At 56.3% G+C, this 18,294-nt stretch overlaps 1 protein-coding gene across 1 annotated transcript in view; it reads right to left on the bottom strand.

Annotated features, from left to right (window-relative positions):
* The window catches only part of NSF (N-ethylmaleimide sensitive factor, vesicle fusing ATPase), an 81,515-nt gene extending 71,171 nt beyond the window's left edge, over positions 1-10,344 (bottom strand). Inside the window, exon 1 of the mRNA XM_054396480.1 lies at positions 10,327-10,344. Within this exon, the coding sequence (XP_054252455.1) occupies positions 10,327-10,338 (12 nt within the window). The 5' untranslated portion in view covers positions 10,339-10,344. The remainder of the gene's footprint in view (positions 1-10,326) is intronic.
* Positions 10,345-18,294: the final 7,950 nt, after the last annotated feature.

Genomic DNA, 18,294 nt, shown 5'->3' with positions numbered 1-18,294 from the left:
CAGAGCCACCTACACATCAGCTGCTGGCCAAGGCAGAGGCCACAGCTTCAAACATGACAGAGGAAGAGTCCTGATAGAACCATGGAACGGTTTGGGTGGAAAGAGACCTTTCAAGCTCACCCAGTCCCCAACCCCCCTGCAGCCAGCAGGGACAGCCCCAACCACAGCAGGTTGCTCACAGCCCCAAACAACCTCCCCTGCACTGGTGCCAGCCATGGGGCAGCTCCCAGCTCTCTGCCCAGCCTGGGCCAGGCTCTCCCCACCCTCAGTGTCAAACATTTCTCCCTTCTCTCCACTCTCAATCTCCCTCTTTCACTTCCCAACCATCCCCCCTTGTCCTGTCACCTCAGCCCCTGCTCAAAACTCTGTCCCCAGCTCTCTGCTGGGCCCTTGAAGCACTGAGAGGCCACCAGAAGGTCTCCCTGGAGCCTTCTCCTCTCCAGGCTGCCCAAGCCCAACTCTCTCAGCCTGGCCTCCCAGCAGAGGGCTTCCAGCCCTGCCAGCATTGCTGTGGCCTCCTCTGGCCCTGCTGCACCAGGTCCCTGTCTGTGCTGTGCTGAGGACTCCAGAGCTGCCCCAGCACTGCAGGGAGGTCTCAGCAGAGCACAGCAGAGGAGCAGAATCCCCTCCCTGCCCCTGCTGCCCACACTGCTGGGGATCAGTGCAGGGCAGGCTGGGGCTGGGCTGGCAGTGCCTGGTGCCAGGTCACGGCCAGCTTCTCACCTACCAGCACCCCCCAAGTCATTCTCCAAAGGGCTGCTCCCCAGCTCTTCATCCCCAGCCTGGACTGACACAGCAGGTTGCAGGGCCTGGTAACTGCCACCTCCTGACTCGCCAGCACTGCAGTGAATCAAGAACACTTTCCCCCAGGTTGTTTCGTGCTGGCACCACCAGCAGCTTCCTCTTTCTCAACTGATAAGAGCTCTCTACACCAGCAGAGGAGGTCAAGCCCAGCTGGCAGTGGGGGTCAGCACTGCAGAGCCAACTCTACAGACAGCAGACACTTCCCATAGTTCCAATTCCTTCACCCAGAAGATTGTGCTCCCCTCATGGGGCTGGGCAGTGCCACAGACCCTCCTGTCTCAGCAGGTGGAAGTCTCTCTCTGGGCAGGGAAGTGCCTGCCTAGGCAAGCAGAGGGTATTGATTTTGAGGGTGGTGCCAGCTGTTTATACCCTTTGCTTGCAAAGTTTACAGCCAGAGGAGTTTTGCAGCCCCAGCAGAGTCTCCCCCAGCACAGTTTAGATGTAGGTGGCTTTGGGAATCTGGCTGTGGCTCCAGAAGTGCTGCTTGCTTGCAGCTGTGCTCAGAGGGGATGGGTTTGGGTTGTTTTGGCTTTTTATAGCAAAGCTGGGCTTGGGAAATCACAGCTCAGCTAAGGAAGGAAGGGCCAGGACAGCTCTCCAGGGTAGAGCAAGGCAGAGTGGCAGCACAGGTGACAAGATTTAAATCACATCACAGAGTCACAGAATGGTTTGAGTGGGAAGGGACCTTCAAGAGCTTCCAGTTCCAGCCCCCTGCCATGGGGACATTGCTCACGGCCTCATCCAGCCTGGGCTTAAACACCTCCCTGGGCAACCTGTGCCAGTCTCTCCCCAGCTTCACTCTAAACAATTTCTTCCTCATCTCCAGTCTCAATCTCTCCTCTCCCAGCTCAAAGCCATTGTCCCTCATCCTGGCACTCCCAGCCCTTGTCAAAAGTCCCTCCCCAGCTCTCCTGTAGGTGCCCTTCAGATATTGAAATGCAGCTCCAAGATATTCCCTGGAGCCTTCTCTTCTCCAGGCTGAGCAGCCTTCCCCAGCTCTCCCAGCCTGTCCCCACAGGGGAGGTTCTCCAGCCCTCTGATTCTCTTTGTGGCTTCCTCTGGCCCCTCTCCAGCAGCTCCAGGTCCTTCCTGTGCCTGGGGCACCAGAACTGAAGGCAGTACTGCAGGTGGCATCTGAGCAGAGAGGCAGAATCCCCTCCCTGGACCTGTGCTGCTGGGCCACAGAAGCAGGAAGCTGTTTCCTCACAGTTCAGCACCAGCATCAATTCCACCTCCTAATTAAGCAGCAAGGACCCAGACTACCTGCATCTGTAATTAGCACATCCAGCTCTGCACTGGATGTTGCCTCACATTCTTCTGAGCCAAGCTGAACAACAATTTAATTACAGGGAATTGCTCCTTGTTCTGTTTCATCTAAACCTCTTAATCCTCAGAAGAATGAAACATCTCACAGACAGCTCTAGGAGGAGAGCCTGGGGTGCTGGTCACAGGACTGTGACGGCAGCTGGGAGGACACCCACTGGATGCTAATCTCTTCAGTCACATAGGAAAGTGACCCAGCAGCACCAGGGTTAAAAATGCCCCCTTGGATGTGGAACTTGCCTCCTGAAAGGCTGAGGCTGCTGTCCCTGCAGAACCAGAGATCCACTGAATGGGTTGGGTTGGAAGGGACCTTCAAGAGCATCCAGCTCCAACCCCCTGCCATGGGCAGGGACACCTCCCCCCAGCCCAGCTTGCTCAGGGCCTCATCCAGCCTGGCCTTCAACACCTCCAGGGAGGGGACAGCCACAACCTCCCTGGCCAACCTGTGCCAGTGTCTCCCCACCCTCACTCTCAACAATTTCTTCCTCATCTCCAGTCTCAATCTCCTCTCTCCCAGCTCAAAGCCATTGTCCCTCATCCTGGCACTCCCAGCCCTTGTCAAAAGTCCCTCCCCAGCTCTCCTGGAGCCTCTTCAGGTACTGCAAGGCTGCTCTAAAGTCTCCCTGGAGCCTTCTCTGCAGCCAAGGGGCTGCATCTGGCACCAAGCTTCCCCAGGACCCTGAATAATGCCTCAAACAGTACCCAGCTACAAGTGGTTTAAGACACACCACCCTGCAAGTGTCTGTGTTTTCTACAGAAAAGGCAAGCAACAAGACACATCTCCAGGGCATAAATTACTCCAGATTGCAGACAGGAGGTCATTGATTTATTGCAGCCCAGGAGACTGGAGAATGCTAAATCTTCTCCTGCTGCAAACACTTGACCTTCCCCACCAAGTATCTGCCATGGAGACAGGGCTGAGCACAGCAAGGCAGCAGCAGGGGCAGAGAGCACCTGAACATGCCCAGGGCAGCCTTGATCTAACAAGCACAGCTCTGAGCAGTTGGCTCAGGCCCAGAGCACCAGGAGAGTGCACTGAAAGCTGTTCCATTAACTGTGGCATCTCTATTCTTGTGTGGATTTTGCTGCTCACATTCTCCAGCACAACTTGCCAGCTCCTGGAAGCCAAAACAGTTTCTAGAGATAGGCAACATGGAAATGAGTCACAAGATTCTGGTCTCTGCCAGAGAACTTCCCTGACTTGAGAGAGCATCCTGACAGGTATGGGAATGACTGCTCTGCTGAGAACCTCTTCAAGAGCTGGGGCCAGCTCTGGAGTCCTCAGCACAGACAAGGACCTGTTGGAGCAGGGACAGAGGAGGCCACAGCAATCCTGGCAGGGCTGGCTGTGAGACCTGAGCTTGTTCAGCCTGGAAAAGAGAAGGCTTCAGGGAGACCTTCTGGTGGCCTTGCAGTGCTCCAAGGGCCCAGCAGAAAGCTGGGGACAGAGTTTTGAGCAGGACCTGAGGTGACAGGATGGGGTGGGGGGTGTGGTTGGAAACTGAAAGAGCAAGACTGAGACTGGAGAGAAGGGAGAAATGTTTGACACTGAGGGTGGGGAGAGCCTGGCCCAAGTTACCCATCAGGAAACACTAAAGAAGCTGAATGCTGCTAGAAGGATCAGCCCCACAGTGCCAAGAGGAGCCAGGCTGATTCACAAACATTTCTCTAGCTGCCTGACACCTGCAGCTCTGCAGGCTGACTCCATCTGGCAGCACAGATCAGCCTGTACAGCTCTAAGCAGAAACACACAATCCAGCTGCCCTTATTTCGGTGTCTACCACACTGTGCAACCTAAACCTGCCCTGGGATGGACTGCAAGGAGCAGAGGAGAGCACAGGGGACTGCAGTGATGCCATCAGCACCGTGGGACACCATGGAGTGCAGCCTGTCCTCCACCCCCTGCATCTGACAGCCCAGCAGGCACTGGGCAGCCATCCTCTGCTGCAGGCACAGCACCATTCTGTGAGGGAAAACAACATCTGCTAGGGCCTGACAGGAACCAAAACCATCTCCAAGCTAATCCAGGTGGGAATCCCTGCTGAGAAGCCAGCAGGTGAGTGTCTCCTGCCACTGGGCCAGCAGCAGTGCCACTGCAAATGAGCCCCAAACAGCAACTAAAGAACAATGAAGGTGTTAAACCATTTGTACCACACACATCAGCCACTGCTTCTGCTCACCAGGGGCTGTTTGAGAATGACCACAGGCCTGGCAGCCCTGCCATGGGAGGAGAGGAGGAGAGGCTGAGAGAGCTGGGTTGGTTCAGCCTTGAGAAGAGAAGGCTCAGGGGACACCTTGTTGCCATGGACCAGGACATAAAGGGTGGCTACCAGAAGGATGGAGACTCCCTTTTCACAAGGACTCCCATGCAGAAGACAAGAGGTGATGGGGACAAGTCCCTGCTGGGGACGTTCCCACTGGACTCCAGAAGAAAATGTTCCACTGTGAGCACAGGCAGACACTGGAATCATCTCCCAGGGGAAGGGGTGGATTCCCCTACACTGGGCAGTGTTCAGACCCAGCTTGGCAGGGTGCTGAGCCAGCTCATGCCAGCTCCACCATCACCTAGAAAGGTTGGGCCAGGGGATCCTTGGGGTCCCTTCCAAGCTGGCACTCTGGGATTGGGTTACACAGGAGCTTCAACACTCCCTAAAGAACAAGCCCCAGTCCCTTTGCCAGGACCAGCACCAACATCCCCAGCACTGAATCACCACCCAGCACCTGAGATTCTCCCTCTGAAGGAAGACAGAGCTCCTGCCAGCTCACAGGCTACAGCTGCAACCACCCAGCCCTGCTTCATCTCCCACACCAGTCCCCTGTGTAGCTCTGCAGGCTGGGACAGACACAAGCAGCAGCACAGCTTGCTCTGGATCAACAGCTTGATGCTGGCTGTGCTGTCCCAGCTCTGGGCTCTTTACCTGGTGTGCAAAGACCAACAGACACAGAGTGGAGATGTTTGTGTTACTCCAGCTCTGCACAGAAAAGGGAGCCAGCTGGCAGCTCCACAGCTCAACCTGATTCCAAAGTGTCACACATTTATCCAAGTCTGGCTACAGAATCCCAGACTCATTTGGGTTGGAAAAGCCCTTTAAGATCCTAGATACCTATTCTCTAACTCTCCCAAGGCTGAAGCTAAACCATGGCCCTCAGCACCACATCTCTGCCTCTTTGAAACACCTCCAGGGATAGGCATTCAACCACCTCCCCGGGCATCCTGTGCCAGTCCTTGAGAACCCTTTCAGAGGAGAACTTTCTTCTCATGTCCAACCTAAACCACCCATGGTACATCCCCCTCCTACCTGTGCATATCTACTGTCCTACCTCTGGACCAGTTTACAGTTTCTTGGCATTCAATTAAAGCAACAATAGCTACAGACTAAACAGTGCAGCTCTGAGGGGTGGTCCTGCAGGCAGGAGGCTTCTCAGCTCAAAGCAAAGGGCTGGGGGGGCAGTAGTATAAAGACAACTTAATGAGTGAAATTCACTCATTAGGAACAGATGTTACAAGAGTTTCACATCTGCAGGGTTTGCTGATGTTGCTTCTGCTGACAACAAGTTGTTGTTTCCTTAGGTGTTAACATCCTTGGTGTCTTCTGACAGCCTTTTGGTTTACTTTGGAGGGAATTCCCAGGCAGACAACACTTAGATAACAGCTGGAACAAGGCAGAAATCATCTGGCCTTTCTACACCCCTTTGAGAACTAAGCCCTAGCAAGGTTCAAATCAATTAGCTACAGACAGCAGCAGGTAACTTACAGAGCTCCACTCTTGGTACAAGGGATCTGTAACCAACGATGGGCACAGCCAGGCACCTCTACACCTTTCCCTCTCTGCAGCAGAGCCTGGCAAGACTCAGTGTTCCATGCCCACTGTGCAGAGAGACAGAGCAACCTAGACCAGAACCTGGCACTATTTCTGCCCATCAGCTGCTTCTCCTGACCTCAATCACTGCTAACCACCGTCCCTGCCCTGCCACTGAGGAAGCCCAGAGCAGGGAGTGGAGTAATGAACCTGGAAGCACAGCAGGCAGTGAACAAGGCTGGGTCAGCATCTGCCAAACGCCACTGAAGTTCGAAGGCTTTGCCTCTGCCCCCAGGAAACCATTCCTCTGCTGCACAAGGATACACACATGGGCCCACTCCCACCCATCCCACACACCCTAGCCCCACATGGCCTCCCCACACACAGATCCAGGCACACCAGCCCCACACACACCCACTCATGCCAGCCCCACACAGGCTGGCCCCACAGGGGCCAGGCACACCAGCCCCACTCAGGTCAGCTCCATGCACTCCAGCCCCACAAGCCCTGAGCAGCCCCATGGGGCAGTTTCCCTGGCCAGCAGCAGCAGTGCCTGAAGCCTTTCCTCTGCATGCTACAGGTGGAGGCAGACCTAGAAGCACTGAGAGCAGCACAGCAGCAGTGCCAGCAGCACCCCAGCCATACCCAGGCACATCTCCCCTCTGTACCCAGACACATCACCCCTCTGTACCCAGACACATCTCCCCTCTGTACCCAGGCACATCTCCCCTCTGTACCCAGCCACATCACCCCTCTGTACCCAGCCACATCACCCCTCTGTACCCAGCCACATCTCCCCTCTGTACCCAGCCACATCTCCCCTCTGTACCCAGCCACATCTCACCCCTCTGTACCCAGCCACATCACCCCTCTGTACCCAGCCACATCACCCCTCTGTACCCAGCCACATCTCCCCTCTGTACCCAGCCACATCACCCCTCTGTACCCAGCCACATCTCCCCTCTGTACCCAGCCACATCTCCCCTCTGTACCCAGCCACATCACCCCTCTGTACCCAGCCACATCTCCCCTCTGTACCCAGCCACATCTCCCCTCTGTACCCAGCCACATCTCCCCTCTGTACCCAGCCACATCTCACCCCTCTGTACCCAGCCACATCACCCCTCTGTACCCAGCCACATCACCCCTCTGTACCCAGCCACATCTCCCCTCTGTACCCAGCCACATCACCCCTCTGTACCCAGCCACATCTCCCCTCTGTACCCAGCCACATCTCCCCTCTGTACCCAGCCACATCACCCCTCTGTACCCAGCCACATCTCCCCTCTGTACCCAGCCACATCACCCCTCTGTACCCAGCCACATCTCCCCTCTGTACCCAGCCACATCTCCCCTCTGTACCCAGCCACATCTCCCCTCTGTACCCAGCCACATCTCACCCCTCTGTACCCAGCCACATCTCCCCTCTGTACCCAGCCACATCTCCCCTCTGTACCCAGCCACATCACCCCTCTGTACCCAGCCACATCTCCCCTCTGTACCCAGCCACATCTCCCCTCTGTACCCAGCCACATCTCCCCTCTGTACCCAGCCACATCACCCCTCTGTACCCAGCCACATCTCACCCCTCTGTACCCAGCCACATCTCACCCCTCTGTACCCAGCCACATCTCACCCCTCTGTACCCAGCCACATCACCCCTCTGTACCCAGCCACATCACCCCTCTGTACCCAGCCACATCACCCCTCTGTACCCAGCCACATCTCCCCTCTGTACCCAGCCACATCTCCCCCCTCTGTACCCAGCCACATCTCCCCTCTGTACCCAGCCACATCTCCCCCCTCTGTACCCAGGCACATCTCCCCCCTCTGTACCCAGGCACATCTCCCCCCTCTGTACCCAGGCACATCACCCCTCTGTACCCAGCCACATCTCCCCCCTCTGTACCCAGGCACATCACCCCTCTGTACCCAGGCACATCTCACCCCTCTGTACCCAGGCACATCTCCCCCCTCTGTACCCAGCCACATCACCCCTCTGCACCCAGCCACATCTCACCCCTCTGTACCCAGGCACATCTCCCCCCTCTGTACCCAGGCACATCACCCCTCTGTACCCAGGCACATCACCCCTCTGTACCCAGGCACATCACCCCTCCATCCTCCAACAGGCAGGGCCCGCAGGAGCTCCGGGGTTACGTCGGACACAAGAGCTGTTGCCTGCCCACCGCGACCCTCCCCTCGGGGCTGCCGGCAGCCCGCAGGCAGTTGCCGGAAGCAGGCAGCTTGTCTTTAATTAGCGCTGGAGCATCTGACAGGGTGCAGGACTGACTCCGGCTCAGAAAATGGCACCCAGCACTTGGCTGGGGAGCTCTCCTCACAGTATGAGATGATTTGCTCATTCTGTACCAATTCTGATCGTAGGAAAGACACAGAGGGGTAAGAAGCTTTCTGGGAACCCAAGGAAAGCATCACCCACTTGAACTGCCCCATTGAGAGGGAATCAGACTCCAATCTTCCCCTAATCTCCATAAATCCTCCCTTTCCCCCAGAAGCCCTCCAAGATGGTCACATAAAGGCACTTTTTTTTTCCCAGGTGTTAGCAGCACAAAGGCTCAGAGCAGCAGGAAGAAGTTGGAGCTGATTCCTCTCCTTCCTCCCCACATCCTCAGTCACCTCCTGCAGCACTCAGGATACTCAGTGACAGCCTCCAGCACACACAGCAGCTGAGAACTGGCTCAGACTACACAGAGAGGTTTCTCTGTTGTCTTTGCATTAGGAAAGGCTGAGGGCAGCAAGTGAGGAGGGGGTAAGACAAGACCACTGCAGTCAGGCTGGTTTAGGCACAGAGAGCCTCAGAACAACATTCACTGTGGCTAAAATGACCTTACCCTAGTGAAGGCTCTGGACTACTGTTTCTGGCAACAGAGAGCTGGGAGGAAAAAAAACAGTCAAAATGCAGATTCCACTTGGCTTAGCAGCAAAATGTGAGGGGAAAGAAAAAGGTGCAAGGAAGAAAGTGAGACCATGTATCAGGGGCAGAAGAAAAGGTCTGAAGAAGAGAGAGACCACAGAACATGCAGCCCTTTTCCCAGTTAACAGCAGGGCTTTGGAGATGGTACTCAGTGGATGTCCTCCCTGTGATGCGCAGCTTACCCCTGAGCCAAGCTCCCCACCACTGCTCCAGCCTCCACTGCTCTGCACCACAGCACTGCGCCATCTGGCCTTGCATCCACCAGGCAAACCACAGCACACAGAAAACGATCAGAAAACCTATCCCCCAAGATCTCAATTGCTGCATTATTTGGCCAAGATGGAAGATTTCAGCCTAAGGCAGCCAGAAAAAACGTGACTTCCACAAGCTTATGGCCAGCAGAGGATGAGGGAGCTCCTGCAATCTCAGCTGCATCTTGCAGCACTTGAGATGGACACCTAAAAACAGAGGGGACTTAGAGGCACTGCAGGAAGTGATCTGACAAACCAACCTGTTCCTTCACCTTTTAAAGGGCTTTCTGGCCACTTGCTGATGTTATCTAAACCATCATCTATGAGGCTTTTTCAATTTATTATGTAAATAGGGAATAAAACCACTGCACACCCCTCACAGTGTGTTTTACCACCACCCAATCTGGACCCACATCACAGCACCGTGTCTGGCTGGTGCCCACAGGGCAGAGTCTGTAGGGCTTCAAGAACCCTAAAACCTGCCCCATACCCCACAGCACCCTCGGGGGACTCAAATCCTGCCGCACACCCCATGGTGACAGAGATCACCCCAGCCTCAAGACGGCCCTCAGGGAATCCCACATATCCCAGAGCACCAAGGGGTCACAGCACCCTTAGGGGACCCTGCCCCACAGCCCACGGGGTCACCACAGCCTCACAGCACCCCCGGGGCAACCTGAAGTCCTGCCCTGCTCCCCATGGGGCCTGACAGTCATTACAGCCTCGCAGCACCCCTAAGGGATCCGAAACCCTGAGAGCAGCACCGAGGGACCCCACACAGGGTCACTAAGGCTTCACAGAGCTCTTCCTGGGGGACCCCCCAGTCCTGCCTCACACCCACTGGGGCAGGAGCTACCTCGGCCTCACAACGCTCCTGGGGCACCCCGCAGTCCTGTCCCACATGCCACATAAGCAAGGGGCCACCTCAGCTTCACAGCACCCCGGGGGACCCTACAGCCCAGGCCCACAGGGAGAGAGGTCACCACAGCACCCCCAGGACTGTGGGGGTCACCACAGCCTCACAGCACCCTGCGGGGACCCCACATCCGCCCCAGGGCTCAACGACCACCCCAAGAAGCGGGGCTGCGAGAAGCTACCGAACCACCCCGGCGCCCAGCGAGGAGCAGAAGCGGAGGTGGCTTAGCGGAGGAGGGGGGTAGCGACGCGGCCGGGCAGGGCGGGCAGGGTCCGTCCCCGTTCCCCCCCCACTTACCCGCCCCGCCATCTTGCCGCTGCGCCCGGCCCGCAGCGCCGCGCCGCCTGACAGCCGCGCCGCAGCTACGGTCCCGCCCCGCGGCCGCCAGGGGGCGGCGCAACGCAGGCGCTGCGGCAGGACTGGGCGAGCCTCCGAGGACCGCGGGGGCGGTGACGCCCCCTTGCAGCGCCAGCGGCCCCGGATTGGCCGTTCCCCACAGGCGCTGACGGGCGCCTCCGATGCCGCTCGGCCATTGCCAGAAGGGCAGGTGAGGGGGAGGGCATTCTGCCTACGTCACTAGGAGCGCTGCTGTGATTGGCCCATGCGCCGTGCGCCGCGCCGCGCCGCGGCTCTCCGTAGTGCGGCCGCAGCGCCGTGGGACCTCACCGCGGCGAGACGTCGCCGCGGCACTGGCGGGCGGCTGGGCCCGGTGTGCCCATGGCCTGAGGGCGAGCAGCAACCCTGAGGGAAGGGGTGGTGGGCAGCCGGGACTCAGCTGCCCTGTAAGGGCCAGGTCTCCGGGCAGAACCCTCCGCTGCAGGAGTGGCATCGGCAGGAGGCGTCTCGGGGCTTAGGGACGTCTCTGGGCCTCTGAGCATGGAGGAGTCACCAGCGTTCAGTGAGCTGGGCACTGAGTTTTGGGGGAAAAAGGACGGAATCTATCAAACTGCTCCAAATGGGCAGCACATCAATATAGTGGTTACTGTAAAGGGGGGCTGGGGCCCTTGCTCTGTGAAGTTGTTTTCCAGTCAGAGAATCCCGGAATGGTTTGAGTCGGAAGGGCCCTGGGAGATCATCTGTGCCAAACCCCCTGCCACTGGCAGGAACACCTTCCATAGACCAGGGATTCACCTTCACTAGACTCAATTGGACAAGCATCTGGGTTGCTAACAGCACAGGTGTTTCCAGCCTAAACAATTCCATGATTCCATGTTTTTATGCTTTTTGCTACAAGTCAGAGGTGAGTGCAAGCCTGAAAGGTAGATAATGGGAGCTCAGAGCTGCTGCTCTGGTCTCAGTGCATGTCTAAGCCAGGAGCTAATCTCCATCTTTGGTGAGGAGGGCTTGGGGCTGTTGCTAGGCCTTCACTCATGACATTGGTGTCTTCTGTTTGTTGCAGCTCTTCCTTCTACCTGGAGCCTGGTCCTCTTTGAACACTTACTGAATGTTTGCAGCCAGACTTCTGGATATGGATCCATATGGAGGCCAGCTCCTGGGATTTGGTTGAAGCAATGCTTCACTGAAGAGCAACAGCTCACAGTGGATAAGCTTTGTCATGCTGAGAGATGACAAAGGCTTGTTCTCAGAGCAGTGGCCCCTGTGTGAGGCACTGCATGATGAGATTCCAGTTATGCTCTTTGGTCTTGGCTTTGGTTTGAGGGAGGGGGGTGGTCAGCACTTGGACTCCAAAGGCAGGTTCAGTACTGTGTCCAAAGCCAACCTCAGCAGCCTGGAAATCAATTCAGGGAGCAAGCTGTAGTGTGTTAACAACCTGCCACAGCAGCAGCAGCTTCCTGCAGGGCTTGGACAACATCATCAAATATTAATACTGATTGTAACTGCTGCTTTGCCTCTATGAACAGGTAACAGTGTCAGCAGGGACTGGAGAGGAGTGCCAAGTTCATGGAAACCTGGGGGGCAGCACTTAAATACAGTGGTTGGTATGTGGGACAACAGATGTGCCTGATGCCTCTGAAACAGCACTTTCAGAAGTCCTCTGCACTTGGTAAAGGTGCCTGGCCTAGGGGGTGGTCCCTGGAGGGTCTGCTGCAGCTGCTCCCCTGTGAGCTGTGAACTCTGGCTGAGTGATTTCGTTTTGGAGGGATTCTCACTGCTCTGACCTTCCCCAGTCTCTGCTGTGTGGCTTTGAAGGGAACTCGTGCAGAAACAAACACAAGAAAAAGGATCTCTGAGATTGTAGGGAAATAGTTGGGATGGTGAGGGTGGGGTGATTGCACTCCCCAACATGTCACCATTTCAAAGAGGAGAGTAAAGCAAAGCAAAGCTCCCCAAACCAGACAGGGTGCACTGGTTCTGGGTGCAGATCTGGGGCCAAAGGAGACCCCAGCCCACCCCTGCTGCGTCTTGAGCTCCAGCCATGATTTGTCCCTCTGGGTGACAGGACTGCACCTGGAGGAGCTTTGGGCCTAAGGGGTTCTGAACTAGGGCATGGTCCAGAGCCCTGCCCCACAGCCAGCTCTCCCCTGGGGCAGGGACTGAGGGACAAAGCCCCTGGGACAGCACACACCATGGAGCCAACACTCTCACAGCTGCCCCCTCGACACAGCTGTGATCTGCTGGAAGCCAGAGGCTTCACTCCAGACACAACATCTGGCCTGGGCTTCCTTGGTTGGTTTAGGAAGGCACTGGGCAAGATCCAGCCCCCCAGGCTCGCCCCAGTAACCTCCCTGTGAACCCAGTGGCTGGCAGCACACTGAAGGGAGCAGGAATGCTGGAGGGGAGGCAGCAGCAGGAGATGTGAGAGATGGAACACAACACAGATGCCCTCCATTCATAAAAATCATGCTGCCTGTCTTGTCAGCAAGTTAGCAGTGTGCTGCCTTTATCTGCCCAAGCAGAGACAGCAGCAAAAACAATGTCCCTGGACTCCTTATAAATAGCTTGGGAAGTGAAAAGCAAAACAGCTTGGGAAGTGATGAAACAGCTTGAGAACTGAAAACAAGAGTGTGGCTTGGCCTCAGGGCTTTGGGGCTTTCCTTAGTCCTTCAGAGCAAAGCCAGCTACACTCACATGCTTGGTGGAGCATCTAAAGCAGCTGCAGGGATGAGAGGGGTAAGGAAACAAGGCGCTGGCAACACAGTGACCCTGCAGCTTGAACTGGGCTCCCCCTGCCATCTTGTCTCCTGTGGTTTCTCCTTCCAGCCCCAGGGCTCTGGGGCACCCTCAGCTGCTGACCCCTAGCAGGGAGCCATGCTGTGGGGACAGGACTGTCACTGGTGATGGGGAGCAGGGGGCTCCTCTTGCTCTGGTAGGTGATGGCAGAGTCACCAGAGCACCCTGGCCCCAAGCAGGGCTGTCCTAGCATGGAGCTAAGGTGGCAGCAGCTGAGGGCAGCCTTGCTGGCAGGACCAGGGGTAACAACCCTTAGGGGGTGGCAGGAAAAACTACGAAAAACGTCCTAGAGTGGTCAGGGATTGGAAGAGGCTGCCCAGGGAGGTGGTGGAGTCCCCATCCCTGGAGGTGTTCAAGAAATCCATGGCCATGGCCCTTGGGGCCATGGTTTGGTGGCCAAGGTGGGGTTGGGGTGGGGGCTGCACTCAATGACTTTCGAGGGCTTTCCCAAGTGAAACAACTCAATGATCCCATGGCCTGGGGGCTGGCAGGGCCTGGAGTTGACAGGACCTGTTGACAGTTCTATGAGCCAGCAATGTGCTCTTGTGGCCAAAAAGGCCAAGGGCACCCTGGGATGGATTAGAAGGGTTGTGGTTAGTAGGTCAGAGAGGTTCTCCTGCCCCTCTGCTCTGCCCTGCTGAGGCCACATCTGGAATATTGTGTCCAGTTCTGGGCCCCTCAGGTCAAGAAGGACCTCAGGGAACTGCTTGAGAGAGTCCAGCACAGAGCCACAAAGATGCTGAAGGCAGTGGAAGATCTTCCTCATGAGGAGAGCCTGATGGAGCTGAGGGCTCTGCAGCCTGAAGAGGAGGAGCCTGAGGGTGACCTCATTGCTGTTGATAAAGATGTGCAGGGTGAGTGCCCAGAGGCTGGAGCCAGACTGCTAGGTGATGCCCAATGCCAGCACAAGGGGCAGTGGTGGAAGCTGAGGCAGAGGAAGTTCCATGGAAACAGGAGGAAAGATTTTTCCCTGTGAGGCTGACAGAACACTGGAACAGGCTGCCCAGGGGCATTGTGGAGTCTCCTCTCTGGAGATATTCAAAACCCACCTGGATGTCTTCCTGTGTGAGGTGCCGTAGGTGACCCTGCTCTGGCAGGGGGTTGGACTGGATGAGCTTTCAAGGTCCCTTCCAGCCCCTAATGTTCTGTGATTCTATGATTCTGTGACCTGAGGGGTGACAGGGCCTGAAGGGGTGAGTGTTACCCCCAAAGCAGGGTCATTTACCCAGCGTGCAGCAGCCATGTGCACACAGAACAGGGATTTGTGCTCAGCCAGGAGCCAGGTGGGAACTCCAGAGAGCTCAGCTCGGTTACAAAGTTTCACACAGATACACAAGTCTGGCTAACACCCTCCTCCTACCTGTCATGGCCATATCCTCCCTCTGCTTCTGGACTGCTTTACAGCTTCTCGGCCTTCAATTCAAGCAACAATATCTACACCGCTGTGGATGCTCTGGGAAGGGTGGTCCTGCAGGCAAGGGGTTTCTCAGCTCAAGGGGGGTGGTTTAGTATTATAGTGATATGTTAATGAGTTCAGCCATTAGGAACAGATGTTGCAACAGATTTACATCTCCAGGGTTTGTTGCTTCTGTTGACAGCAAGTTGTTGTTTCCTTAGGTGTTGATGCCCTCGGTGTCTTCTGACAGCATTTTGGTTTACTTTGGAGGGAATTCCCAGCCCAAGCCAGACTTTGGGCTCCTCTCCAAGGCAGGCAGTGGTTGTTCAAAGATCTGCACCATAAAGCTCCTCATAGAGATCCTCCTTAGAAGACCAGTGCAGCATAATCAGCAGCAGCGCTGTAATCTGGGCTTTTTCTCCACGCTTTCACTTACATAACAACAGTGCCAGGCCTGAGGGGAGGGACAAGGGTCAGAGCTGACAGGGCCCGTGGATGGCAGGGCCTGTGAGGATGGCAGGGCGTGCCCCACGGCAGCCAGGCGGCTGTGGAAGGATGGCGGTCAGGGGGCAGCTCGCATGGCGCGGGCAGCCCTCCGCAGCAGCCTGATCTTAAAGGACAAAACTCAGAAGGCGGCCCTCAGGGGGCGGGGCCCGGCTGGAAGCCTGTGTCCGGAGGGGCCGTCTCTGGGTGAAGGACCTCTCCGCGTCCCCTCATTGGCGGGAGGGGATTTTTTATTGGCTGGATGTTGGCGGAAGGAGCCAATAGCAATAAAGCTCCGTTGCCATGCGCCGGACTGCGGCCCCTCCCCGTCGAGTAGCCGCGTGGAAAACACAGCGGGTCACGCGGCACGGGGAGGTGCGAGGGAGCCCAGCGGCTTCTCATTGGCTGCGCCGCTCAGGGACTGACCAATCCCCCGCAGCGCGCGGGGCGGGGCGGCGGTTGGCCCAGCGCGAGGCTAACGGCCGGGGCCGCCTTAGCTCGCCCGCCATGGGCGCGCGCTACCGGTAGCCGCTGCCGGGCCGGGGCCGCCATGGAGGTGAGGGCCGGGGCCGCGCCGCGGGTGCGGGGAGTGTGGGCTGTGCGGCTCCAGGAGCCCAGCTGAGGGTTGGAGCTGCCCCGAGGTCGGGTTTTGCCTGGGCACCGGTAACCGAGCAGGGCTGAGGGTGGGTTTGGTTCACACCCTACCCCCGTGGCGTAGCCGCGGCCGGGCCTTCCTCAGTGCCCTGACGCCCTCCTGTGTGGGGCTGTCTGGGCCTGGGCCCGGGCCCGGGCTCGGCTTATCCTAATGGCTGCTGGGAAATTGAGTTTGGAGATGTGGGAAAAACTCTGTTTGGTGTCCTGAAAAAGTTCGGTTTGGGGAGTGTGTGGGGGTGGGTGAGGGCTGTCACAGCCACAGCAGCTCCCCACTGCTGTACGCTTGACAGGACAAGAGGTGAGGGGCACAAACGGGAGCACAGAGTGCTCCAGTTAAATGTGAGGAGCAACTTCCATGTTTTGAGGGTGCTGAAGGAGGCTGCCCAGAGAGGTAGTGGAGTCTCCTTCTCTGAGGTCATTCTGAACCCATCTGGACAGTGTGACCCTGGGCAAGCTTTAGCAGCAGGGGGGGTTGGACTCAATGATCTCCAGAGGTCTCTTCTACCCCTATCCTTTTGTGGCTCTGATACATCCTCACCGAGCTCTCTGGTCCGTGCTGGGTGGCCTAACAGGACAACTCAAAAACTGAGGAGAAGACCTTTCCCCAGTCAGTGTAAGCAATGGAGGTGTGCTCCGTGCTGATGCTGGCTTTGTGTGTTCATGTTTGTAAAGCATATCTGAGCAAAAAGAGTGTGTTGATGCTATTCAGCTATTCAGTCTGAAGAAGAGAAGGCTCTGAGGGGACCTTATTGTGGCCTTCCAGTATCTGAAGGGGTCTTACAAGAAAGCTGGGGAGGGACTTTTTAGGGTGTCAGGGAGTGATAGGACTGGGGAGAATGGAGGAGGGGAGATTTAGATTCAACCTTAGGAAGAATTTTTTTCCCCTGAGGGTGGTGAGACACTGGCACAGTTTTCTCAGGGAGGTAGTGGAAGCCTCCATCCCTGGAGGGTTTTAAGGCCAGGCTGGATGTGGCTCTGAGCAACCTGATGTATTGTGAGGTGTCCCTGCCCATGGCAGGGGAGTTGGGACTGGATGATCCTTGAGCTCCCTTCCAACCTTAACAATTCTGTGATTCTATGATTCTATATTGCAGTGGGTACCAGAATGAAGCTCATGCTGTAGACCTGCACATTAGGTGTAGAATCTGTTTTCATCCTCGGGTATCTGTAGAACAATATCGAGAGAGTGGAGCTTTTAATCAGGGTACTATCAGAACACTACCCTGTGAAACTTGAAATCTGAATGTCCTAATAAGTGTTTCATATGTGCTGCTATGGGAATATTTTAAGTATTAAGCAAAGAACTTTATTTTATTTGTGAACTAAGGGGTTGTTTGTTATTTGGGTTTTTGGGGTTTTAGCCAGCTGGCTTTATTTTAACTTTTCCTTGTGTACTTCACCTGCTGAAGAAGGGAAGGAAAGATACCCAACTTCCTAGTTTTCGTTTGGGTTAGAAGGGACCTTTAGAGGTCATCTAGTTCCAACACCCCCCCACCCCCACCCCGAATGACCAGGGGCATCTGCAACTAGAGCAGGTTGCTCAGGTTTTCATTTCTTGCTTCCCTTGGCCACTTGTTTCTGAGTGCTTCCAGGCTGCTGGCAGGGACAGGGATGTTCTTAGGTGGAAGTTGTTTCTCCCAGAGGTGCAGAATGGAGCAAGGTTCCCTACAGCTCCCAGTGTCTGTAATTATTGCAAAACTCCAGCTCCTGAAGTCCAAAGATGCACGTTTGTGTGATGTAAATGATGAAGTAGGAGCAGTGATGAAAGGACCAGAGGTGTCCATCAAGGTGCCAAATGACTCCTCTGCTGCTCTTGGTGGAAGGGAGGATAATTCTACCACTCCTGTAGGTGATGTTCTTCTGTGGTGATTCAGCCCTTTGGAAGCTCATTATCTGTCCAGGCTTGGGGAATGATGAGATTTAGAACAGCCTTGCTGAAAAGGACTTGGGGGTGCTGGTGGATGAAGCTGGATAGGAGCCAGCAATGGGCACTTGCAGCCCAGAAGTCCAGCGGCATCCTGGGCTGCATCCAAAGCAGCATGGCCAGAGATGGAGAGAGAGGATCCTGCCCCTCTGCTCTGCTCTGGGGAGACCTCACCTGCACTGCTCTGTCCATTTCTCATGCCCCCAACATAAGAAGGACATGGAGCTGCCAGAGCTGATCCAGAGGAGGCCAGAAAGATGATCAGAGAGCTGGAGAACCTCCCCTATGGGGACAGGATGGGAGAGCTGGATCTGTTCAGCCTGGAGAAGGCTCCAGGGAGACCTTAGAGCTGCATTTCAGTATCTGAAGGGGACCTGCAGGCAGGCTGGGGAGGGACTGTTCAGAAGGGCCTGTGGGGATAGGACGAGGGGCAGTGGTTTGAAACTGGAGCAGGGCAGGTTTAGGTTGGACATCAGGAGGAACACTGAGGTTGGTAAAACACTGGAAGAGGTTGCCCAGGGATGTGAGTGTGGCCCAGTCCCTGGAGGCATTCAAGGTCAAACTTGTGTCCCTGAGGGGGCTGAACTAGGTGGAGGTGCCCCTGCTCCCTGCGTGGGGGTTGGACAAAGTGACCTTTGAGGGTCACTTCCAACCTGATGCACTCAGCTGATGCAGA

Source organism: Indicator indicator, chromosome 37 (genome assembly GCF_027791375.1).
Source record: "Indicator indicator isolate 239-I01 chromosome 37, UM_Iind_1.1, whole genome shotgun sequence".
Lineage (NCBI taxonomy): Eukaryota > Metazoa > Chordata > Aves > Piciformes > Indicatoridae > Indicator > Indicator indicator.
This window is presented reverse-complemented; position numbering and strand designations above follow the sequence as displayed.